The sequence below is a fragment of the Macadamia integrifolia genome, chromosome 12 (assembly GCF_013358625.1).
Source record: "Macadamia integrifolia cultivar HAES 741 chromosome 12, SCU_Mint_v3, whole genome shotgun sequence".
Classification (NCBI taxonomy): domain Eukaryota; kingdom Viridiplantae; phylum Streptophyta; class Magnoliopsida; order Proteales; family Proteaceae; genus Macadamia; species Macadamia integrifolia.
In genome coordinates, this window is record NC_056568.1 from 23,864,898 (window position 1) to 23,890,297 (window position 25,400).

Consider the following 25,400-nt stretch of genomic DNA (forward strand, 5'->3'; position numbering starts at 1 on the left):
AAATTGGCTGAGCAACCAATGACATGCCCACCCTTTTTCAAATAACAAATATGCAATATCAACGTTTCAATTCAACAGAGGGCTCAAGTTTACAACCTAATTTTTTACCAAAAAAAAAAAAATGTTTACAACCTAATTACCACATGTCATCTTCTTTCCATTTAACATATCAAATATGTAATTGTATCCGACTTTCTTTCAGAAACAATAATTTAATTTTTCCTGTCAAATGCTGGTGGGTATATGCTGTTGGTCAAATCAAAATTGGAGCCATAAGGTGTTCAGTTTACAAAACCAAATCGAAGTCGATAGCTATAAATGGCTTCTTTTAATTGTTAAAAGAGAACAGGGCCAATTGTAATTTTCATTTATTATTTCAAATGATTAAAATTCACCAAAAAAAAAAATATTAAAAAGAAAATAAAGAAAAAATCTCCTTTACATCCAACCTCACTTTTCTCATCTCGTCCCAGCTTCTTTCTCTGTCTGTGCCTTGCCGGCACCGGCTTTAATGGCAAACCATTTCTAAAGAATTTTAAGGGAAAAAAAGGGTGAAAATGTATACGTTAGTCTCAACCAAAGTTCCCGTCATCTTTCAGATAAAAGAATCCGGCGCTACAAAGTCTTACAGAAGAAAACTCAAAATCAGGGCAACTTCAGATGGCCTTGATACACAGACCATTGAAGAACGCGGAGGAGACCAAGAGCCAAGCAAAGGAGGTAGCAGTGATTCCACCCCGACTACTGCTTCATCTTCTGCTCCGGCAATCGATAAAGACATAAAAAAGGTCAGCCTTTTCCCTGAATTCTGTTGTTGTTTCGTTTTAACCTGGACTTTAAATTGCTTTCTAGAAATACCCATTACCCAGTTCGTATAATTTATGGTTAATCGTTATCTTTTGCTATCCCTCACCATCCTGGGTGTGTCTGTGTGTGTTCGGAGGAAGAATGGATGTAGTTCCAAAGCATCAAACCGAAAGCAACATTTTTTCATCCAATCTCCATTCCCCACATTATTTATAACTCTAGAAGTAGTTATTCGTACACTGAAAGTTACTATTCTCAATATCCAGGGATCGAGTTTCACTGGTTATGTGAATTGTGAATGCTTTAGGAGTAATTCAACTGAGTTCAATTTTAAATTTCTTACTTTGTTGCTTTGGTTTTCCTTTTGTTTTCTGTATGGTTTTAAGCATTTCCTGATTTGGACTTGGGTCTTATGAGATGATTTCTTTCAAATTGCATTCTGTTTCCTCTAAATGCCTGCATAAATATATACGTGAGTTCGTGTTATATATCAGGTTGTTCAAAAGACTGCTGCAACTTTTGCGCCTAGGGCTTCCACCGCAACAAAGAATCCTGCAGTACCTGGCACTGCTTTGTACACTGTTTTTGAAGTTCAAGGTTATGCCTCAATGTTGGTTGGTGGGGCACTTTCCTTCAATTTCATATTTCCATCAAATGAACCTGACCTATGGAGATTAATGGGGATGTGGTCTATTTGGATGTTCAGTAAGTGATGCTTCATTGATTGTCCTCTTTAGAATGCATATAAATTGGATAACCAACTACGTTTTATTATCTTTCCTCTCACTTTATTACTCCTATCCTCTTACTACTTTCACAAGGGAACTACATGGAATTGGGACCTCTAGTCATCTGAAAACTTCTTAATTTTCATTTGTATCTTTAATTTCTAGTCCGTGAAGACTAAGTTGATTGTTCATATAATGCTTATAAGCCCCAAATAGTTTCTTGGAATTTAGAATGGGGAAACAGTTGATCACTTGTTTCTCCAGTGTCCATTTGCCGAAAAGGCAAGTTTCATTTCTGATTGTGGGTGTCTCATCCGAATTGGATTTTCCCCAAGTATTTTTTGGGGCTCATGTGTTTTTGGCTTTTGGGTCCTTTTGGAAAAAGAGGCAGATTTTATGGAGAGCTACATTACTGGCATGTTTTGTGGTGCCTTTGGGAGCAGAGGAATGTGAGATTTTTCCGCAATGTATTTTCAATGGAGAAGGCAGTCAGAAAGAAGATCACCAGGAGAGATTGGGACAATATCATTTTCTCACAGATAGGGAGAATTAGATTGAGAGGTGGACGCCTCCTCCTTTGGATGCAGTTGAGCTTAATTTTGACTGATGTTTATTGGGACACCCGGGCTCATCGGAGGTTAAGGTTTATCAGGACGAGCTCTGGTGCCATTGAAAGAATCTACTCGATACCATTGGGAGAGGGGGATTCTAGCAGAGCAAAGCTGCTGTCCCTTCACATGGGGTATGATTTTTGCCATCAAGGAAGTTTTTATTAACATTGTGGTGGAAGGAGACATAACTATGGTTATTGCTTGGATTGCATCTATTGAGGATTGCTCTTGGAGATCTGCGAACATCATAAACAAATAGAATTATTGGCTTCTCGCATGAACTGCTTGTTCCAATAAAAGCCAATATTGGCTACTATTTTGCAGATGTAATGGCCAGCGTAGTGAGAATTAGGTGGTGCTCGGGGTATTCTTTTCCCTTCTGTAGCATTTTGCATTGTGGTTTTGGTCTGGTTGTTGGGTGGTTGTTTATGTTTTGTTGTTGTTGTTCTTTTTTTTTTGGCCTGCTTTTGCGGGTTATGCTCTTTCTTTTCTTTCAATTAGTAAAGTTGCTGCTTAATTTTAAAAAAATAAAATAAAAATGATAAAATAAATAAATAAAAATGTGTTCCCTTGTGATACATAATTGAACTTTTATCTTCCTCTGATACCTTTGAATCTCCTTGGGACAAAATTTTAACTAGAAAAGTAACCATAGCCAAACAACTCTCCCGTATTAAGGTTCATTTTACCGACGGTGTTGACCTATGGATGTTGATTATACACTCTTTCTTTTAGCTTTTGATGTGTTGCCATACCTGAGGATAAGGCATCATTTTTGTGATACTCTGATATTTATTTATTTTTTTTTTTTTTTGGGGGGGGGGGGGGGGTGGGGAGGGGGTGTGGAGACAAAATAGTTTTATCTTCAAAGACATACAGAAAAATGGTTTGTTTCTGATTCTGATGTGTAATGTTAGGACCCCTCTTTGTTGGTAAAGAATTTCAATCTCTTTTTGTGTATATGTTTATGTTCATCTGTGAATTTGGATGCATGTTTACCCAAAAAATAAAAAAAGAAGCGAGTTTGGATGCACGGGCTTGGGTCAGAAACAACAGATGACTTGGAAAATAATTAGTTGCCTCTGCATCTATATGGACTCGTGGAGAAAGTGGATGATGTTTTTGTGCTGGCATCCATTGGTTAGGAGGAGTTTTGTCTTTGAAAACATTGTTTTAAATTCCCAGCTGACATCCTGTCTTGATGCATGCATGTCTGTGTCTGTTTTGCTGGTTTACATCTACATAGGATTTTAGATAAACCAGAATGTGCAACCAGAGTATATATAAGTGTAGCTAGATCATATATTTCCTTGAAGAATCACAATTTCCAAAGCATTCTAAAACCTTATAAGTTGTTTTCCACCTATATTGATACCTAAGTATTATGATTTGTGAAGTTTTATTTCAGTTCTGTTTTGAGTTTTCCTTTGTGTTTTCTGCAGCAATACCTTCCCTTCGAGCGCGAGACTGCTCAAAGAATGAGAAAGAAGCTCTCAACTATCTTTTTCTTCTCATCCCATTACTCAATGTTCTTATTCCAATATTTTGGAAATCCTTCTCAGTCGTCTGGTCTGCAGATATCATAGCCTTCTTTGGGATGTATGCTTGGAAGGTATAACTCTGTTGAGTTCAATCTCATTTTGATTTTCTATTACTTTCCTAACTTGTGGCTTGAAATATGTTATCTGTTTACAGCTTGGCTGGTTGCAGAAGTCAGAATAGATGCAGGATGCAGCGAGTTGTGTTCATTGTCAGAAGGTGTCTCATCATTTGGCTCCTCTTTGCTTGGCCAACGTGAAGTCACTTATGCAGCAATGCTCTAGTAAGACTATCAAATAGAAGCAGCTGGGGGAAAGAGAGGGGGGGGCGGGGGGGAGTTCTTTTATTAATGGGTTTAGTTCTTGATGGATAGGCAATTAGAGGGTCTTTGGTGCCACTAAATTACTGATAGAAAAATCACTTGGGAGAATGTAAGACTGATATAACTATCATATTGAACAAATGCATTCATCAATCAAGTGCTATTTGAAAGATTGGAGCTTGCTTTGTTTTTATTTTTCGGTCCCAAGATTAGAAGACACTGGTGAATTCAATTTCAGCCCCCCATGCAAGCTGCTTATTGACTCCTCTTGCCAAAAAACAAGTAGAGATGAACCAAATTCGACTTTACCATCCCTTCAAGGTGATTCTACTTCAACCCGAAATGCCAAACTCCACTCAATAGCATCCTTCAGAGGAGAGTAAGAGACTAACCATTAATTATCATTGTGTACAGAGAAGTGAGTAAGATATTTTGTTAGTTTCAATTTCTCATTCTGTACAAAAAGAGATATAGATTGTTGAATCATAAACTACCATTGCCCAGTGTTGGTCACGCCTATACGAGGTGCTGGAAATCTTCCATATGATAGATGGGGGGAAATGGATACTACGCAGTTGATCATGTCAACGATAAACATCATATATGACATTGTAAACCTAGAATTGTTGTAACCCGGTAGTCACTGAGAGGGGGGGTGAATCAGTGAGTTCAATTCCGATACCTAAAAACCTGTCCGATGTCTGGCCAAGAAAAACCTGATATACCTGTTCCTGTTTGCACACAGTCGTATGCACACTCAGCTTCTCATAGGCACTTCCAAGTGTGCACACCCATTCCACATTCCACGCACTTCAATATAAAATGCAAACAACAAGCACCCACAACACAGGGTTTTTACGAGGTTCGGCAATTTGCCTACATCCCCGGAGTAGTGCCTGTAAAGGCTCCGTACCTACTCAATACACTACTTTTGACTGCACCCACAGTCGGGAGCACCCACACCTAATTTTCTCAAGCCGAAGCTGAGATGGCACTCGTAGTGCCGATACAATGTGTAGCACCCACTACACGGGAGCACCCACTCCCGGTGCTTAGCACCCACTAAGCACACAATAAATAATACAATTAAATTGGGCTTATATCAATGCCCTACAGTCAAGCTCTGCCTAGCATATGCATCCACAACTAGCTAGCATGCTTACAGTTCATCCACAACTAACCTAGCATGTCTACATTCATCCACAACTAACCCTAACATACATACATACATGTAATGTAAAATCAAAGGTTAGAGAATCTCACAACCGATTTCCTGGGATGACTGGAAACTTGTACTGACAAGTTTGGTGCTCACACCTTCTCTCTCCTTGGCTTCTTGCTCTTCAAAGCAAATACATCCTTGCTTTCTTCTCTTCTTCCTTGGCTTTGAGTTAATATACCATTAACACACTTCAACCACCTCTTTTACCTCCTTTAATGGCCTAAGAACATTTATCATCAAGAATGTATGTTCATTCAAGGACCAACAAAGAGGGGGAAGCTTCTCCTACCAAAACCGTAGCCTTCTTTCACTCAAAACCCATTTTTCTTGCTTCCATGGTGTAGGGCTTGAAAAAACGAAGAAGCTGCAACTTGGTTCACCCAAATCCGACTTAAAATGAGGGAGATATGACCTTTTGAAGTTGGAGCAATGAGATAGCCTGAAATGGAATCTTCGTACGGGCGGCGTAGGCTACACCGGCGGCGCGCGTAACAGGGGCGAAATCTGACCGTAGATCTCATATAAGAGATCTTATAATCCAAGCCGTCCGATTAAACCAACGGACAACTGATCCAAACCGTTAGATTTGAATCTAGATGACATCATCATGACGTAGGCGCTGACATCGTCAGAAGTGTTGTCGATCTATGATTGGTTGCTTTTCCGGATTTTAAGGGAGCTTGTCTCCCACTCACAAAAGTGAAAATGCATATTGACCGTTGGATCCGAATCTTCCATGATGGCTTTAATCAGATTTCATGAGATCATTAAGATCGGAATCCTTTTTATACTTTCTATACACATGCGAAACACAATAACATACCTTGATATAGTGTAGCGCCAGAGCATCAAGAATTATGCATCTAACCAATCAAATCCCACGCGCAAGCATCTATCTCGTCCATATCACACCAAAATCTCAGCAACCTTTGGATGGGCATCAAGCCTACGTGGTCGAATCTTGGCCGTCCATTTTACTTCCCTTTACTCCTCTTTATTACAATCAAGCCCCTGCCTCCATATGTTTCAGTGCTTAAAGACCCCTTGCAACTCAGACCTTCAAAATCTTTAAATTACACAAAAGCCCTTAGAATTTCAAAAATAAAATCCGAAAAATCCACCCAACACCGAGAGCAACTGATGGATTTTCGGTTTGGATTTTCGAACCGACTCTACGGAAACGCTTATAACTTTTTCATACGATATTCGATCGAGATGAAACGAAGTGCGTTGGAATCGTAACTGGATGCTCTACGACTTTTCAGAAGACTCAATCATCTGAATCATCCATGTAAAAAGACCAAAATGCCCCTACACCTTTCCAATGACGTATCTTTCTCATACGGAATCGGAATGCGATGAAATCAGAACCGTTGGAAAGATTGTATTTTTTTCGTATTGTTACATGTAGAACGCTTCCTTTAAAAAATTCATCTTCAATGCCGAAACTGCCCTTGACTGCCATAAATGCCGTAACTTCTTCATACGGTATCGGAATGTGACGAAATCAAATGCACTGGACTAGGAAAATTACAATCTATATTTTTCATGAAGAACTGATCTTCCAAAAATATCATTTTCATTTCCGAAAATGCCCTCGATCCTGTTAATGATGTATTAAATCACTCCATGCATACCAAGCTGCTCTGTTATCTCATCGGTGACACTGGACACTGTCATGTCATCATTTTCATCCACGTCACCCAAACTGGCCACGTAATCACCGCAACGTGGCCGAGTTGCCAACAAGGACAACCATAAAACAACAAAAACACATAGAGAAACTTGGAAAATCGGTGTTGAGTTGTGCCATCAGTCACTTTTCTTAAGGTTGTAGATGTCTTTTATGGTGCAAATTGGATTCTTGCGAATTAGACTCCAAGATAAAATAGCCTCGTAGAAATAACAAAACAACGAATTGGGAAAACCAAGAGAAAACAAAAGTTGGAATTACCACCAAAACATGTACTAACCTTCTTTCTATATATAGGAAAAGATGAGACACCACCAAGGGCCTAAACACCACCATGTCTTTTCCACAAGACATGTATGTTTGACTATTCAAACTTTTTTCAACAAACATATCTTCCTATAGTCACACCTATTGATCATTAGGTGCATATAAGGAAAAAACCTTATAACAAACATTTTATTTTAAAAAAAAAAAAAGAATACTTTATTTCAAAATTCTTACACGAGTTCCTGGGAGGGATGAGTTTGGAATTAACTGTAGATTGCTAAGATCAAGCGAAGAAAAGTGATTTTGATGGTAAAGACCATAAAGAGAAGAAGATGGATGGTATTTTATTTTTTAACATAAACTATTGCTTTGCGATCAAATTAATCATATGCTCAATGAAGAATAAGAGTGAATGGAATATCAATTTTGAAATTGAAAACTTTTCACCTATTTTGAAGTTTCAATGAAATTTGATTTCCACTGCAAAAATCAAATCAAACGTGAATATGAAGTTTTCAAAGTGCTTTCCAAAGCCTAGATGTTTGGGTAGAGACTAGACTAATATTGCTGAAGAAGAGATGTAAGGCCCGTTTGATAACGTTTCAAGAAACGCGTTTCTGCCTTTTCTGTTTCCAGAAACAGCAGAAAAGGAGTAAAAAGCGTTTGATAAAACTGTTTCGTTTCACCTATTTTCAGAAATAGAAATAGAAATTTTTACTTATTTATGGTTCAAGAAACTACCTAGGCGAAACAAGTTCAACTTGTTTCACCGTTTCTGGAAATGACTTGTGGTCATTCTTTCATTGGTTACTATCGACTTCTAAAAACATGACTTATCAAACACCTTCAATTCCGTTTCTGTTTGAAGAAACGAAAATTTATGTTTCTACCGTTTCTTGAAACAGAAACGGCAGAAACGTTATCAAACGGACCCGTAGTTGTTGACCATGGATCAACACCTAGGGATGTGTGTCCAAGCCCTCCCAACCTTTAGATGGGTCGTTGGAGGGTCAGTGGTGTTGGAGAGGATCTTTTTCCAACGCTTACTTGTTTACTATCTCATATTTGCCAACAAACTAGACGTTCAAGAGTAGAAGTTGATGTTGAAAGAACTCTTCTTGTTTTCATTGTTCAAAGTGATATGCTTGGCATCCCTTTTATTGAATCCACAATATTAGAAGTCGAATACAGAAATCGTAGAATACAAGCAGAAAATGTGAATATCCACCAATGAAGTGTGATAAAATGGTATTGTACATATATAGGAGGGCAGCAAATTCATCATTTATGAAGAGAGTGAGAGATATAGAGGTGCTAGCATACCCTACCTAACAATTCAAAGGACTTTTTCTATAAAAATTAGGAGAGAGTTCTTTGAGCAAGTAACATAGTTAAGTACACCAATAAAATGTGACAAAATAGTATCATCATTAGGAAAACAATGGGATCGTTTCATGGGAAGAGAAGAGAGTTAGAATAGATGAGCCCAACAACTTAAAGAACCTTTTCCTATATAGATTGGTAGAGGGTTATCTGAACAAGCAGCTTACTTGCCAAAGAAGTGGAAGACAAAATCTTCCTAAAGGAGTTCATGCATATATCTCTTATTTTTTTTGAAGGCCATAGCCCAACTAAGATTGCAATCCAAAGGCAGCCAGGGTGGCATCCCAACTCAATAAAAGGTGGCTTGGGAAAGGGGAGGGGAGAGAGGAGGGGACCAGAGAGGGGGAAAATACAATGGGGAATGTTGGAAAAGCGACCTCTTCTTGAGACTTAGGCTAGTGCGCTATTACTCTGGCAGCTACACCAAACCGCGTGCCAAGAAGTCTAGCTTGGTATGTGAAAGAATCTCAAACTTTCGGGACCATTTGGACTTATTCCATTATTAGAATCTTTTCAAATAAAACAAAAACATTTGTGAGAACCCGAAAGAATAATGAATTTTATTGGCTGCAAGTTCAGATAGCAACAAATTTTTTGCCCTTTTTTCTACTCTAAATAAATAATTTTTCCAACCACAAAATTTGATGAGAAAATATTATCTCCAACACCAATAACCCTCGTCTAATTCATCCAAAAATAAAAAAAGATGGACACGTGTTGATAAAGGTTGAGACATATGTTCAAACCCTCCAACGTCGACGCCAAGGCGTTGAAGAGGTCTCGGATCCAAATTTGAGATCCGTCCCGAGTTGGTATATTTCTCATATTCCAAACCATTGCCGACAGAGCGAAGAGCCATGGGAATTACTGATGAAATCATTTTCCAATAGTTCAATCATTATCTCAAATCACCGTAATCAGAGAAGACTTTCTCGCCCTTACAAAACTTTTACCCTTAAAACATTGACTTTCACTAGACTTTCTCTTTCTTATTTTTGTATACAGTTAACTGTGGTATATAAAAACTGAAGAAATTATCTACCGTTTTTGTTTTCTTTTACTTGCCTTTTTGGGTGGTGGCCGGTGGGTGGTACCCCACCGGCCTCCTTGTCTTGGGGAAGGGGAAACCGGTGTTCCCTGTTTCAAATGTGAACTAATGCTGCTTTTTCTTTGCTTTGTTTTGCTCTCCGTGGCATTATCTATTTCTTGGCTTCGTTATGGACGCTCCCCCATCATAGACGAGCTGATCTGCGGCCACTCTCTCTTGAGTTTTCTTGCTGATCAAACTTGGGTTTTATGTAGTAGAAAAGGCTGAGCGGTAACCTATCGATTCCCTTTCCGCATTAATTTAGCTAGAGCTCGTTGTCTTTCGTTAGCTTCTGTCTTGGATGACACTCTTTTTTTTATGCGTTCACTAACTCGACGATTTGCAGCTTCTGCTAATCTTAATAGCTAGTTCTGATTTCTGTATTTTATTGTTGAAGATATCCTTCAATCCTCTCTCCCCCAATTTTCCAAATTTCTTTGATGAATAAAGATGGCACTGTTCAATTTATCCGTAGAAATTGCAGGATGAGAACAAGTTCTTCTATCTCATAGTAGGATCAACAATTTCTGTACTTTGTTCTAAAATTGGATTCTATTACTTTTTTTGTTTTCTTTCCATAACTTGTTGGGCATTAATGTGACCGTATAACTTGCTGATTTAATGTTCTCTTTGGCAGGTTAACCCCTTTGCGTTCTAATTTCGATGCTCTCTCCATAAGGACTTTTAGTTCTCAAGCAGATTTACCCATGAAAGCTATGTCATTTCATTCAATTGCAGCTATTTTGGATGAACACATTAATCGGATCAGCGATTTACCAGTGGTTGATGTTGTCTCTCGATTGGTGCTCCATTTCTACAATTTTTAGAGAGCATGAAAAGGATCTTCGAGGATTTTGTGGATGGATTTTCTGAAAAGATGTTGGTGAAAAATTACATTTCTAGTGGATTTAAGCTTAATGAAATTCTGTTATTTCACAACTTCAAATGGAAACTCTTACCACAAAATAGATCCTTTTATGTAATTCAATACCTATCAGAGGCTGTGTTTCTTACCACAAAATAGATCCTTTCATGTAATTCAATACTTATCAGTGGCTGTGTTTGAGTTTGGAGAGGTCATCCAATTCAAGGATTCTAATAGATGTCATTTTTTGTTTGTCTATTGGTATATTTCTTGTCTCTTAAATTTTCTCTCCTTTTCTTTTTGGTTGAGAACTAGTCTGTATTCTTAGTTGTGCAGCCAATCAATTAGAGACAAGAGAACTGATTATGGGTGAATATTAAAGGACTGTTCTATGTGGCAATGATGCAACATCATCATCATGAACAAGTGGTGTACTGGGCATTGGCTCAAAGGAAGCAAAGAATCACCACTTACTCTCTATATATCCAGTCCCACAGATCCTAATATCTCTAAGATCCTCACCTCTCCTTTCCTCTCTGTTACAACACAGCAGAAACACTGTGAACCCTCACACTACCAATCATGCAAAAGAGTAACTGCAGCTACTCTTAGTCCATGTTTCCTTCTTTTAAGCATCTCCCATGGAGAAACCTTATCTCCAGAACCAAATTCCTTGATCATTGGCTATATTTCAGCTATAAACTATGGCCCATTCTCAGCACCTTTGTCTTGTCTTTCTTTCAGAACCAAGATAACCCAAATAATCCAGGACTACTGAACCTAGACTCTGGAAGTCATATTCCAAATTTCAATCAAATCCTAGCTCAGATACTATTATCTTGTCTCCCTGAAACAAAACCTTCTCGACTCTCATAGACAAATCAAGACTCCAATGAGAGGTCTTCCACCCTGAACCAGCACATCTTGGGGCAAGTTTTCCCTCTGATGTGGTGGTCTCTGTTCCATCCACTACATGTTCAGAAATAGCAAAGGAGATCATGGGCTTCCTGCTCCAATGGCTATTAGTGCTGACCCTAGGACTTTTGTTGGAAGGCTCTAAATTAGCTTGGGGAATGTAAAAAAATAAGAGAGAATCTATGGATGAGTACCCCTTTTGTAATCTGTATGGCTTTTTATTTCTAGAAATTGAATTTTCCTTTTAAAAAAGAATCCCCAGATATGAAACACCTACATTGGACTTCTTTATGACAAATCTGAAGCATATTTGTGTTGGTGTATGATGTCTTGTATTCCGTCAGAGTTTAATCCAGGGAGTATTGGTGCAGCACCTCGACAGGCAGGACGACGGTCCCGCTATCCGATTAGCGGGCCGTGGGGGTTGCAAGGGGGGCAGGAGGCCCCCTACATAGCAGGAGGTGTAGGGGGCGCAGCTCCCCGCGTTAATTTTTTTATTTGAGGGCAATTGTGTAGTTTCTAGATTAGGGTTTTTTCGCTATATATTTGTAGCGAGAATTTCTTTCTCTGTAATGTAAGCAATACTGAGATGTGTGAGGGACTAGCACTGTAACCCTATTTTCCATTGATAGTGAAGCAGGATCTCATCTCACTGGGAACGTAGGCAATTTTTCCGAACCTCGTAAATCTGTGTGCATTACTTGTTCTGTTTTCCATTATCTTCTGCATCGTTTTAGGGTTGCGTTTCTACAAATTGCTATCAGAGCTCTGGGTTTCCGTTTTCTAGGGTTTACTATCATGATGGCAGGGAAGGAATCGAATGCCAAGTATGATATCGAGCAGTTCAATGGGAAGAACAATTTCATTATCTGGCGTCAAATGATGAAGGATCTTCTGATACAACAGGGTTTGACGAAAACATTATTGGGGAAGTCAAAGAAACCTGCAAAAATTACTGACGAAAATTGGGAGGAGATGGAGGAAAAGGTGATAAGTGCTATTCGATTGAAGCTTTTTGATGATGCCCTACAATATGTTGTGAGTATTGAATCTGCACCACAGTTATGGGCGAAACTTGAAAGCATCTCCATGATGAAGTCCTTAACGAACAAGTTGTTCATGAAAAAGCAATTGTATTCTCTACAGATGGAGGAAGGTACAGATCTATTAGAGCATCTTAACATGTTCAATCAGATCGTAAGTAAACTTGCAAACCTAGAGGTTAAGATCGAGGATGAAGACAAGGCGTTACTATTGCTGTCATCGCTCCCAGAATTATATGATCACCTGGTAACGACTCTCTTGTATAGGAAGGAGACCCTTGAGATGGATGAAGTTGCGGCTGTCCTCATGTCCTATGATACAAGGAAGAAGGCCAGTAATATGAAATCTTAAGGAGAATGTCTTTTTGGAGGTGACAAGGAGCAGGAAAGAGGGAGATCAAATCAAAAGGGATCTGAGAAGTCGATCGAAATCAAAAAGGGGCAAAGACAAAGGTCTCTTGTTATTATTGCAAGAAGGAAGGTCATCTGAAGAGAGAGTGCTTGAAGAGGAAGGCGGATTTGAAGAAGAAAGGTGTAGATAAGGCATCTGAGGAAGCTAGCGTGGCTGACAATTCAGATGGAGATGATGGAGATGTACACTCTATATCATCAGATAAGAATCAATCTTCTGATTCTTGGATTTTAGATTTTGGATGTTAATATCACATGTGTTCACATAAGGATTGGTTTGATACATATCAATCATATAATGGTGGGTCTGTCCTAATGGGGAATGATGTTGTATGCAAGACCATTGAGATATGCACTATCAAAATCAAGATGTTTGATGAGATAGTAAGAACTTTACCAGATATGAGACATGTACTAGAATTAAGGAAAAACTTAGTATCTTTGGGGGCACTTGACTCAAGTGGCTGCAAGTACATAGTAGAATGTGGAGTTCTCAAAGTTATTAAGGGTGTTATGGTTATCATGAAGGGACAACTAATAGGAAACCTATACAGACTCATAGGGAGCACTGTTACAAGTGGAGCATCTATGACTACAGATGCAGGATTTAATACAAATGATACATATCTGTGGCATATGCAGTTCAGGCATATGGGAGAAAGAGGATTGAAGGAGCTTCATAAAAAAAAACTGTTGAATGGAGTGAAAACTTGTAAATTGAACTTTTGCAAGTATTGTGTGTTCGGAAAATAGTGCAAGGTTAGTTTTAAAACTGCAAAACATAAGAGTAAAGGAGTGCTTGATTATGTACACAGTGATGTATGGGGTCCTTCAACAACAAAATCTAAAGGTGGGGAAGAATACTTGGTGACCTTTGTTAATAATTACTCAATGAAAGTCTGGATCTACTTCATGAAGCATAAAAGTGAGGTGTTCATTAAATTTAAAGAATAGAAGGCTGAGGTAGAAACGAAGACATGAAAGAAAATTAAGTACTTGAGAACAGATAATGAAGGGGAGTACACGTACAAACCGTTTCTAGAATTGTATAAAGCTGAAGGGACTACACGTCACTTCACGGTTTCAAGGACACCACAGCAAAATGGTGTAACTGAAAGGATGAACAGAACACTTCTAGAAAGAGCTCGGAGTATGAGGCTAGTCGAATACAACAACTTAATCTTTTCCCAACTTAATCTAAACAAACGGGCCCTTAGGTAAAAGAAGGCTGCTTAGTGTGTAGTCCCTCCATGTAAGGGCGTGAAATTACAGGGGAAAGATAAGCTAAGGTAATGATCAATGGATGCCTAAGGGTAAGAATCATCTGAATGAACTGAATGGTTTAGTAACTTAAAAAGATGCATCGGAATAGGACATTGCACAAACACATTGCAATCAGGCAAAGAACGAACGAATTCTTTTTATCTTGCATTTATATGAGTTCTTGACACATTTTCACTAAGGTGCTCCCCTGAAGCAGAAACCCCCTTCTCTTTCTTCGTTTTAGGTTGAAAGCCGAAACCCTAAGGGGCTCCCCTGAAGCAGGAATTCTCATGTCCTTCTCCATTTTAGGTTGAGAGCTGGACAGTTAACCTCTTCTTCTTTTTCCTTCTTCGTTTCAAGATGAGAGACGATGGAGGTAGTGAGCTCTTCTCCTTCGTTTCAGGTCAGGGGACAATGGAGGGAAAACCCAAACAAATCGGGTCGAGTTTCCTTTTTGAGGGGTGAAATGGGTTTGAAAGATCCCTCAACTTTCACCACCTTTGGATCTCTATTTTACACGTGTCGTATATACAATGAGAATTAGACAAGAATTGATAGATTGAGAATTAAGACGAGTTGCAGCCTCTGCAAGGATCAACTCTTGTCACATGCATTCCCCCTCCTCTCTTTTGTGTGTGAATAAAATCCCCTTGGGCTGTTCTATAGGATTAAAAAAATAATAATAAAATAAAATAAAATCCAAAGAGTCCTTGGTATTATAAGTACATTTTTTTAATTTTTTGGTGAGAGATTTATACGTACACTTAATTGAAGAAAAGGTGGATAACTTACAGGCAAATAGTTAATTAATTGAAGAAGTCAAACTAGCGCGCAAGAGTTAAATGATAAGTTGGTTTTGGGTTGGGTTAGAATAATGGTTGGTATCAAAATCGATTTGGTATTGGGTGATCGTATTGATATCCATATACTGGATTCCATATGGACAATTTTGCCCTCAAAGAACTAAGATATTGGCACCAGAGATTTTTTTAATCCTTTTTCATTTCTCGGATAGGTATCGGTACTAGTTTACTGATCCACCGGTACGATTGAGACAAACTGATACCTAAAACCATGGTTACAAAATTCAAAAATAAAATAATATTTGGATTAGTGCTGGTAATGTAGAGTCTCTTGGGTTAAATTCTGCATGACATACCATTGTTAGGGTTGAGCAAGAAAATAATTTTAAATAAAATAATATGGGCATCTAACAATAGGGGTATTGAACTCCAGTGCCAAAATTTGGTACTCCCTTCAAGAAATAAATCTTTCGTCTCCTTAGAATTTCTAATTTCAGATTTCTTTGATTATTTAGCCTTCATCTAATGTCTGCTTCATCTTGTAGAAAATGCCTCAAACGATTTCTAGTTGATTCCAATTGATCTTAGGTAGAATTGGATCGAAATAGGTTGGAATATTTCAATTCTCAATTCCTCTTTTTAAACCTTAGAATTTAGATCGATTAAAACTGAAATCGGCCAAGTCAAGATCCTAATTCTGCCAATCCTTGTCCAAAATCTAGAGTTAGGCAAATTAGAACAGATCAGCAGGATCAATTGATTCGAATCAAATCGACTGAGCTTGATCCCAATTCTCGCCCATCGTTATCCAAAACCTAGATCTACGACTATTTGGGACCCTTTGGAGATTCTGGGATTTTAAAACCAAGTTAAATTGGAACCAGATCCTTTCAATTGCATAAATGCACATCCGACAACCAAGGGTGCATGTCAGGTACTGTCAAGTACTATCAGCCGTCTGATGTACTAGGTGTACTGAGGCACTAGAGAAGATCCGGTCCAATTAGAATAGGTTTGGGCCGTTCGGTTCACCCACCACCGTTCCCGCATCCAGTTATTTATTTATTTATTTTTTTTAAGACCCTCATCCAGGTTGGTGCCACTGGATAAGGCATCGAACCACCTCATATTCCCATTTCCTTTACCCTTTCCATGGTCATTGGTCAAACTCAAAGCCACCCAATAGGGTGATTGCCATTGGTGATAGCATTCCAGGTTGGCGACACATGAACACATCTCATCAGGAGTTGTTGCTTTGCTATTACGGCCGTGTCGGTTCCTCTTTATTCTTTTGTACCCAATTAAAATACATTCCACTTCCCAGCTTGATCTTCTCTATTCATATGTTGAACTTTGAATTTGTTTACTTTTGAAAGCTTCCGCCTGCTCATTAATTTTGGATTTAGAAGATGAACATTGATAGGAGGGAGGGAGGAAGATCATATATGAACAGGGTTATGCTGATTGATAGCTGGTATTGTAGCGTGAAGAAATGGAATTCATGAAGATTAGTGTGTGAATTATGATCTTTATCATCAAAAGAAGCTTAAGACTCAGAAAGGAAGATGGAAGTGGTTTTTATTTGATTCTGTTATCTCATTTCTACCTGTCTCTCTGCTCTCCCCTACTCGGGTTTACTTGATTGATACAGAGCAGAATCATTTCTACAAAGTAAGAACTTTAGAGCACGGTTGCGATCTATTCTGGGCTCCTTTTTCTTTCACGGTTAGGTTGCTTTGTGATCTGGGCTTCTTCTACTTTCTCCTGTAACCCACGAAAAGAATCTGTAGATATAGGGGATAGGGAAGAAGAAGAAGAAGAAGAAACAGCCGCAGCAGAAGAAGAAGAAGAAGCAAAAGGAGGAGGAGGAGGAGGACAAGAAGAATAGAGAGGGAATGGGGCATCCACCGTCGCATGACAATATTCTGCCTAAGAGAATAATCCTAGTGAGGCACGGAGAGAGCCAAGGCAATCTTGACGGCGCCGCCTACACCACCACCCCAGATAACCAGATCCCACTCACCCCTCACGGCATCGAACAAGCCCGACTCGCCGGCGAACGCATCCATCAATTTGTCTCCGACGGTGGCGTCTCCCAAAACTGGAAGGTCTATTTCTACGTATCACCCTACCGAAGGACCCGTTCCACACTCCGCGAGATCGGCAGATCCTTCCCCAGGAATCGAATTCTCGGGGTTCGAGAGGAATGCAGGATTAGGGAACAAGATTTCGGAAATTTCCAAGTGGAGGAACGGATGAAAGCCACTAAATCCGCCCGCGAGAGGTTCGGCCGCTTCTTCTTCCGCTTTCCCGAGGGCGAATCCGCCGCCGATGTCTTCGACCGCCTCTCCAGTATGTCAAATCTCCTCTTCTGTTCTTCAATCTTAGAACGAATGCGGAAGGTTTATTCAATCTTTTTTTGTTTGGTGTCCGTATTTGCAGGTTTCTTAGAATCGTTGTGGAGGGACATAGACATGAAGAGGATTGTTCACCATCAACGCTGCGATGAAGAGATAAACCTAATCATTGTATCGCACGGGCTGGCGTTGCGGGTTTTCCTAATGAAATGGTTCAAGTGGACTGTGGAGCAATTCGAGAATCTAAACAATTTCAACAACTGCGAATGCCGGGTTATTCAATTGGGTTCCGGTGGAGAGTACAGTCTCGCCATTAATCATTCCGAGGAAGAATTCATCCAATGGGGACTTTCACCGGAAATGATCGCCGACCAGAAGTGGCGGGCCAAAGCCAACAAGGGGGATTGGAATGACAAGTGCTCCTGGTACCTTGACACCTTCTTCGATCATCTTCCCTGTAACTCCGACTCCGACGATAATGGTAATGCCCCCTCCGACCAAAATGGGGAAAAGGAAAACAACGCCGCCCCTGCTGCTCCTCAGTGCCGATGACTAACCATTCTTTTCTGACATTTATTGATTAAGTTAATCTCTACTTGACTGATTGTAGTTAAGCAAAACACAAAAATCAAATTGGAAGTAAAAGCAACAACATATACAGAAATTAGATTGTAAGTTTCTCTCTACTGATCTGTAATATATTTGCTTTTAGAATGATTTCTACAAATTATTGTCCATTGAACAGAGTATGAGGAGGGTTCATATATAAAAAAAAAACCTTGATCAATCATCATATTAACCAAATCCTTAGTTTTCCATAGTTTCTTTTAGGGTATCTGTGAATCAGAAAGGAATGCAACAGCTAGCTACATGAACTACTTCAGAACAGATTTGAAGTAGAATGATGATTCATACCAATCACAACCTCCTCTGGTGATGAAACATCAACATCTTGAATCTAACTAATATGGCACTCTCATGATTCCTTACTAGTTGTACCAGTGTAACTCCAATGGATTTCTGGAGGGTTTTAAGAATCTGTGAATTGGATCAGAAATCCCGATTCTTAACAATTCGATATATAGTCGATTCCAAGATAAAAAACACAGCAGTCATTTCTTAATGTGTTGTGATGAAGGCATCTTTAGAGTAGTCTAGCACTCTTGCTTTCTAAATGAAGAATCTTCCTTTTAGAATTGTTCTTCACATCATTGAATGTTGTGGGTTTGAGTCGGGAAACAGCCTCTTCGCAAGTGGGAGTAACGTTGCATACAGTGACCCTCTCCAGACCCCACAGTGGAACATCGTGCACGGGTACACTTTTATTTTTCATCACATGTCATTGACATAGGGAAGGAGAAAAACTGAGTAGAATAACTAGGTGAGGGGATTAAAGGTTGTTGGTAAGGCATGATTGTTTACAGAACTTTGGTGTTACAGTGTATGGAAAACTAGTTTATTGGTTGTATTCCTGAAATGTAATTGAGATTGGGCTTGGATTGACAGGGTTTGGCATATTTTTCTTGTTTCTGGGAGTGATCTTTGGCAAGGCACTTCTTGCAATGCGTAATACAGTTCATTAGGTGATCTTTCAGCTTCAGTAGTAAAATTCCAGAGTGTCTTGGCAGGATTATGAGTCTCTACATGTTCACGGCATCTCTTAATATCTTGTATGGTGACATTTTGGAACACTGCAGTGATTCACCCATCATGAGTAATTTGTTGCTGAGCTTACAAAACCAGGTGGTGAATTTGTTTCTGTAAAGAAGCTAATAAACTTCAAATGTCAATCTTGGAAAGCTTTGAAAGCTGAGATAAGACATTAGCCAAAATCAGTCACAAGAACATCACTAAACTTATGGGGTTTTGCTATTCTGAAGATTCGGTACTTCCGATTTATGAATTTGTGTATAGGGGGAGTTTAGTGGACTTGATTTCAAATCAGATATCCAGTTAGAATGGAGTGTTAAGTTGAGGATTGCCATTGGAGCCTGTCAAAGACTGGAATATCTCATAGAGATTACGTTCCACAGTTGCAGCATAAGAACATCAAATCAACAAACATCCTCATTGATGCAGATTTTGAACCATATATCCATGGCTTCTGAAACAGGGTCCTATTGTTACTTGGCACCAGGTACAAAGATGCCCCAAAACCATTTCCTAATCACTGAATAAATGCGATGCCACAATTTCCTCCTGTTAAATTTACTTTTCTTCCTCTATGTTGAATTGAACATATCCTAATTTCTGGAGGAACGAATAAGTCTACTGTGCATCAACATTCAGAATCTTGTAAATTTTCTTTGACTACTACATAATATGATTTTCTCTTGAGCTCTTTGAAGAGTAGTTCTTTTGACTTGAAGAGAACTTCCTTATAGTATGTAATAGTAGTTTTCTAGTAATTTGTCAACACGGAGGAGCCTCTGAACTTGAGGTAATATTCTGGGTGGTTTATCATTCACACAAACACTGATACAATTATATTGTGCCACTAAATTAGACCATCTATTCCTGGAAGACAGTCTATTCTTCAAACCATTTGATACTAATAGCAGTGATGGTATCAGGGCCAGAAAGGTGCAACAGAAGAAATGGTGCCTGGAGAGCGGTTAGTTCACTATTGCCAGGATCTCCTTGAGCATGGGAGAGGGCACCAAGGGCAGTAGTTGCTACCATGTCTGCTGACAAGTAAGATAACCAAAGAATGATCTGTACCCAGTTACTAACAATGTACTTTCTACGGCTGCCAAAGAAGATGAGGATGACTTGGAATAGGAGGCTAAGAAGAACCAGAACTCGGAGCTCCCATTCATTCCAGAGCTTCTGAACCTCTTTTGAGAAAACCTCTGTGATCCTACTCCTCTTCTCTGTAAAGACCAAACTGCTAATGACTGAAACAACCCACAAATTTTTTTGTTGCAGGGGAAGACAGGGAAGAAGCCCGGAAGTGAAGTTGGCTTGAGCTAATACAGTGACTTACAATTGATCAAGACATGATCAGATAAGATATGTAACTTAAAATTGCAGAGAGAGAGACAGAGAGAGAGATAAGAAAACTTACAAAAACGCGGCATTGGTAGGTCTGATCTTGAAATTTTGTATCTTTCTCTAAGTGTAATACTAATAATCGCTACAACAAGACAGACTAGGAGTTCGTAACCTAAATTTATATACATAAGAGGAGAAGAAGAAGAAGAAGATTGAGGAGAGATGTTTGCATCAAAGGCTTGGGCTGGTGCTTGCTACAATGGCGATGATCGAAGAAGAAGAAGCAGAATGAGGGGCGATCTTTGCAACAATGGCTAAGGGGTCGGGGGCTTGGGCTGGTACTTACTGGGAAGGTGAAGATACAAGATCAAAAAAGAAGATAGAAAAAGAAGAAGGAAGGAAGAGATGCCTCATGTTCGGTAAACACAATGGAAGTAATTGACCAGGCTAATGGGAAACATTAAATCAATTGGACGATTCAAATTCACTATAATAAAATCAACGGTTCAAATTAAATGTAGTGTCTATTTCTTCTATTGCGAATCAAGTCCTAGTCTTATAGTATTTGGTTGTTATTTTTAGTGAAGTCCAAGTATAGATCAAACGGAGAATGATTCTAAATTTCTAATACGGGTACCTGATCGGAACTCTATATCTTAACGGTTAAACGCTACTACCACTTACCCTAAACTTTATTGGAAAAGATGCAGATGGGAGAGCTTGGTCCCCTCTCTCTCCCTCTCTCTCCCATCTCACTCACTGGTTTATGTAATGGTAAAATTAAGTTCCCCTTAACTTTCATATCTCTGTCTGTTAGCTTTTCTCGTCACGTGGGTCCCAATTCCAGAAGAATTCCATCCCATGGTCTCCACGAAACAACGGGTCGTATGCACCCACGGAGACGGACTAAAGAAAGTGGACTAACAAAGCAGCTATTTAAGCAGTCGAAGAAGAATAGATTTAGAGAGAAAGAGATAGAGAGAGAAAGGATGGGGCATCGTATTCTGCCCAAGAGAATAATCCTAGTGAGGCACGGAGAGAGCCAAGGCAACCAGAACGACACCGCCTACGCCACCACCCCAGACAGCCAGATCCCGCTCACCACTCTCGGCATCAAACAAGCCCAACTCGCCGGCGAACACATCCGTCGAGTTGTCTCCGACGAAGGCCTCTCCCACAACTGGAAGGTCTATTTCTACGTATCTCCCTACCAACGAACCCGCTCCACCCTCCGCGAGATTGGCAGATCCTTCACCAGGGATCGAATTCTCGGGGTCCGGGAGGAATGCAGAATTAGGGAACAGGATTTCGGAAATTTCCAGGAGAAAGAGCAGATGAAGGCCAACAAGGCTGATCGCCAGAGGTTTAGCCGCTTCTTCTTCCGCTTTCCCCAGGGCGAATCCGCCGCCGATGTCTTCGACCGCATCTCCAGTATGTCAATCTTCTCTTCTTCTGTTCTTCAATCTTAGAATAAATGCAGAATTTGATTTTTTCTTTTCTTGTTCGGTATCCTTAGGTTTCTTGGAGTCGTTGTGGAGGGACATAGAGATGAAGAGGCTTGTCCAACATCAAATCTGCGATGATGAGATAAACCTGATCATCGTATCGCATGGGTTAGCGTTGCGGGTGTTCCTAATGAAGTGGTTCAAGTGGACGGCGGAGCAATTCGAGCTTCTATACAATCTGGACAACTGTGAATGCCGGGTCATTCAATTGGGCGCCGGTGGAAAGTACAGTCTGGCCATCCATCATTCCGAAAAAGAGCTCGTCAAATGGGGATTTTCTCCAGAGATGATCGCTGACCAGAAGTGGCGCGCCAACGCCGACAAGGGGAACAGGAACGACAAGTGCCTCGACGCCTTCTTTGATCATCTTCCCGGTAACTCTTCATCCTCCGACTCCTCCGACTCCTCCGACTCTGAATCTTACTCTGACGACAATAGTATTCTCACCTGCGACCAAGATGGAGAAATCGAAATCAAAACTCTTGCTGATGCTGATTGCCGATGATCGACTGAACATCATCCTTCATCTCTGTGGGTAGATTCATGAGCACTCTACTTCCTACCCAGACTTTTTCAATGGTGGGTTATGAGTTGAATCAGTCCTTGATGTTTTCATAAATTCCTCAAATGATGCAAGTAGACAACTGTCAATTGATCTCCAATATAAAACAAACAGTTGTTAGCTTTCGCAAGTAGGACTTTCCTACTGTATTCCTTCTAGTTCTATGACGATGTGCTCAGACTAAGAAGACTTTTTAAAGAAGGTTCGGTAAAATGGAGGTGTGTTATATATGTACATAAACTTTTTTTTTTTTTTAATTTGGCAAACTATGGATGTCAGGAATCGGATTGGTGAATTGGCTGATTAAGATCAAAATTAGTCACCAAATTAACCCCAAGGGGTTAGGATTCCGCCCTAGAAAGTGAGGTTTTGTGATCAAAACTTTGTTGTTGCATAATTTCTTGAGGCCACCGATCTGAGGTTTCGAGGGTCATGTGCGAGCCCAAGGGGGATTTAATCGGCCTAAAGTCGGACACCCCTCCTGTAAGAAAAAAAAAATTATCAAATTCGGTTGATTCCCACTGATTTTTCTCCATGTTCGACCAATTCGGAACAGAATCGACATTGATTTATCTGAAGGATTTTATTTCTTGAAACTAGGAATAGAGAGAGAATCATTCATCCCCCTATTGTCAGAGGTCACAATGTATCACAATGAATGGATTCCAATTCATCACAACTTTAGGAAAACTACCCAAATATTAACTTTTGGAACTAGCAAGGAATCGCACTGAAAAAGGTTATCAATGCTTGAGGCATAAAGTAGAAGCTGCCCAAATGGAGAAAGTTGCAGATGTCATCGATGAGCATAACAAAATGTCTAAAGTAGATGTCTTAAACTCCATTTTCTCAAACAATATAGTATCAGAGATTCTGAAGATTAACTTGGCTTTGTTCTGAGAGTCAGCTTCTCCTGTGTGGAGCGCTTCCAGAAATGTTCTGTTTTCTACAAGCAGTATGGTATGGTTCCTCTTTCTCTATCTGAGCAGATAATCTTTCATTCTCATCTATAATAGATCGTAGAAGAACATTGAAGGCCAACAGGAAGCTAGAGCAGACATTTTCCTCTCTAATAAGAAATATGCCAGCTCATAGGAGGTTAACCGGAGGGCAGGGTTCCCGTTCAGCAAATTAGAGGGTGTTCTAGGAAACCAAACGTCAGCATCAAAGGACAATTCCTCCCCATCAACAATGGCCTCCACTCTGCAAGGAATTACCAAAGTTAATAGTGATGCCGTCGTCGACACAAGGAAAAGCAGAGTGGGGGCTAGCATTGTTTGCTCGCAGCCACGACCACGGTAGGACTATTGCAGTGTCAATCCCCATTTCTCATATCAATATTTTCCACTGAACATAGTATTGAGGGTTCATTCATAAAAGCCTTGATCAATCATCAAATCAATCTAGTTGATCTCAATTCGATCAACTGCCATACATTAGTCCCCTAGCTGTTCGGACCCATTACCTTTGCATCCTTAATCAAATCCTTAGTTTTCTGTAGCTTTGATCAAGGTATCTGTACATCAGAAAGGAATGATATATAAACCAAGGTGGAGAGGAAGGAGATGCATGGCCATGGTGACCGAGCAGACTTTGGAACTAACATTTGACACACCATAAAGTGAAGTAGAACATGGGATGAGAGGCAGATCAAGTGGAGATTTAAATCACTGTCAACATTGCATTCTGAAGTGCAAATGGTGCTTAATCACATGCTGAACTAAAACCCGCATTAGAGGAGATAATGTTCCAAACCTACAACTTACTGACATTGGAAAGAAAAACATGACGACTCAGAATCCCTTAATATTCATTGTGGCCATCAAGATACCTAAAGCATTGATTTAATTTAAGTTTCAACTCACACATCACTTCACCAGTTTTTATTCGAACCATGTGCATACAAAAACTATCTTCTAGGTTTGGCACTAATTTTCTTTTCTTCATTTAAGAACCACTACCACCACAATTATCTTCACTGGGATGATAATGGAACAAACTTGATTGAGATGCTGTTAACACAATGGCGTTCATCAGTTGGTGTTGAGAAACCCTCGCCTTTAAATACATGACCAAGGTGCCCACCACAAGCTGCACATGTAATTTCAGTTCTTCTCCCATCTGGGTCAGGCTGAAAATACACAGCCAAATTATGCCGTTAAAAATGTAGCTGCCAAAAGAAGAAAAGTTAAGGTACTGAAAAAAAAATTTAGAAGAGTTAAGCTCACAGTGCGATTTATGGCTCCAGGAAGACCCTCATAGAAAGCCGGCCAGCCACAGCCTGAATTAAATTTTGTAGTGGATCTATAAAGGGGTGTCCCACAACCTGCACAGTTATAGTCCCCCCCACCATAAAACTTGTCATATTCCCCAGTGCCTGGGGGCCTGCATATCATCAAACTATCAGTGTAATTACAAGCACCAAAACTAGATCAAGAGCCAAAGATGATTTTGTCAAGCCACAATGAATGAGCCACACTTCTGCACATCTTCATTGAAAAATATGCAAATTGCTGCATCAAATTATCTGTAATAAGGACTCACCATGAAGTGAGGTCAAAATGCAATGACTTGGTTAATCAGAGATAACTTGGTTTAAGTTTTCAACCATACATATGCACACAGGTGCATACCAATGGATTGATTCTTAGGATCGAAGTAGCTTAAAATTTTTAAGATTTTTTTTTTTTTGGGAAATATAACTAAATGGCCTCAGGTAAAGTTACAAGGCATATCATCAACAGTATTAGCTGGAACCACATTCCAGGAGGGACTATCATAACATCCTAAAGATGACACTTGAAAATGATACTGAAAAGGATCTGAAATAATATCATAATGGCTGTTAAAATCAGGGAGGTTGACAGAGGTTCATGTATCCTTTTCCTGTTATTTATCCTATAAAGTAACATCTATTGACAATTACCTCTGTAACAACCACAATACAACTATAAAAACAGTTCTGTGAAAATGAATACCCAAAAAAGAGAAGAGATGAGAAGAGGGGTGGGGGGGGGGGGGGG

The 25,400-nt window shown here is 39.6% G+C and overlaps 4 protein-coding genes and 1 long non-coding RNA gene across 5 annotated transcripts in view; 4 read left to right on the plus strand and 1 right to left on the minus strand.

Moving 5' to 3' along the window:
• Positions 1–433: 433 nt before the first annotated feature.
• Positions 434–4,177, plus strand: LOC122057595 (protein RESISTANCE TO PHYTOPHTHORA 1, chloroplastic). Its single transcript, XM_042619751.1, has 4 exons — positions 434–788; positions 1,302–1,512; positions 3,589–3,758; positions 3,842–4,177. The coding sequence occupies exons 1-4, from the start codon at positions 558–560 to the stop codon at positions 3,866–3,868; spliced, it is 639 nt and encodes a 212-aa protein (XP_042475685.1). The 5' UTR covers positions 434–557; the 3' UTR covers positions 3,869–4,177.
• Positions 4,178–9,699: 5,522 nt separating this feature from the next.
• On the plus strand, positions 9,700–10,788 carry LOC122058353. Its single transcript, XR_006133732.1, has 2 exons — positions 9,700–9,890; positions 10,297–10,788. It is a non-coding gene; the product is annotated as an uncharacterized LOC122058353 (long non-coding RNA).
• Positions 10,789–16,147: 5,359 nt separating this feature from the next.
• Positions 16,148–18,043, plus strand: LOC122057287 (phosphoglycerate mutase-like protein AT74). Its single transcript, XM_042619341.1, has 2 exons — positions 16,148–17,311; positions 17,402–18,043. The coding sequence occupies exons 1-2, from the start codon at positions 16,855–16,857 to the stop codon at positions 17,866–17,868; spliced, it is 924 nt and encodes a 307-aa protein (XP_042475275.1). The 5' UTR covers positions 16,148–16,854; the 3' UTR covers positions 17,869–18,043.
• A 3,215-nt stretch (positions 18,044–21,258) lies between these two features.
• On the plus strand, positions 21,259–22,590 carry LOC122057286 (phosphoglycerate mutase-like protein AT74). The gene is made up of 2 exons (XM_042619340.1): positions 21,259–21,741; positions 21,827–22,590. The coding sequence occupies exons 1-2, from the start codon at positions 21,300–21,302 to the stop codon at positions 22,318–22,320; spliced, it is 936 nt and encodes a 311-aa protein (XP_042475274.1). The 5' UTR covers positions 21,259–21,299; the 3' UTR covers positions 22,321–22,590.
• Positions 22,591–24,032: 1,442 nt separating this feature from the next.
• LOC122057288 (peptide methionine sulfoxide reductase B5-like) overlaps positions 24,033–25,400 on the minus strand; it is a 4,324-nt gene continuing 2,956 nt past the window's right edge. Inside the window, exons 2-3 of the mRNA XM_042619342.1 lie at positions 24,606–24,762; positions 24,033–24,508 (exon numbers count right to left, since the gene is read on the minus strand). Coding sequence (XP_042475276.1) covers positions 24,353–24,508; positions 24,606–24,762 — 313 coding nt within the window. The 3' untranslated portion in view covers positions 24,033–24,352. The remainder of the gene's footprint in view (positions 24,509–24,605; positions 24,763–25,400) is intronic.

What these genes read in the sequence shown, in the direction of transcription:
- LOC122057595 (XM_042619751.1), top strand. Translation starts at nt 558, where the DNA reads ATGTATACGTTAGTCTCAACCAAAGTTCCCGTCATCTTTCAGATAAAA. An exon ending in TCGATAAAGACATAAAAAAG is followed by an intron (nt 789 to 1,301) that starts GTCAGCCTTTTC and finishes GTTATATATCAG; the next exon opens with GTTGTTCAAAAGACTGCTGC. An exon ending in GTGGTCTATTTGGATGTTCA is followed by an intron (nt 1,513 to 3,588) that starts GTAAGTGATGCT and finishes TGTTTTCTGCAG; the next exon opens with CAATACCTTCCCTTCGAGCG.
- LOC122057287 (XM_042619341.1), top strand. Translation starts at nt 16,855, where the DNA reads ATGGGGCATCCACCGTCGCATGACAATATTCTGCCTAAGAGAATAATC. An exon ending in TGTCTTCGACCGCCTCTCCA is followed by an intron (nt 17,312 to 17,401) that starts GTATGTCAAATC and finishes CCGTATTTGCAG; the next exon opens with GTTTCTTAGAATCGTTGTGG.
- LOC122057286 (XM_042619340.1), top strand. Translation starts at nt 21,300, where the DNA reads ATGGGGCATCGTATTCTGCCCAAGAGAATAATCCTAGTGAGGCACGGA. An exon ending in TGTCTTCGACCGCATCTCCA is followed by an intron (nt 21,742 to 21,826) that starts GTATGTCAATCT and finishes CGGTATCCTTAG; the next exon opens with GTTTCTTGGAGTCGTTGTGG.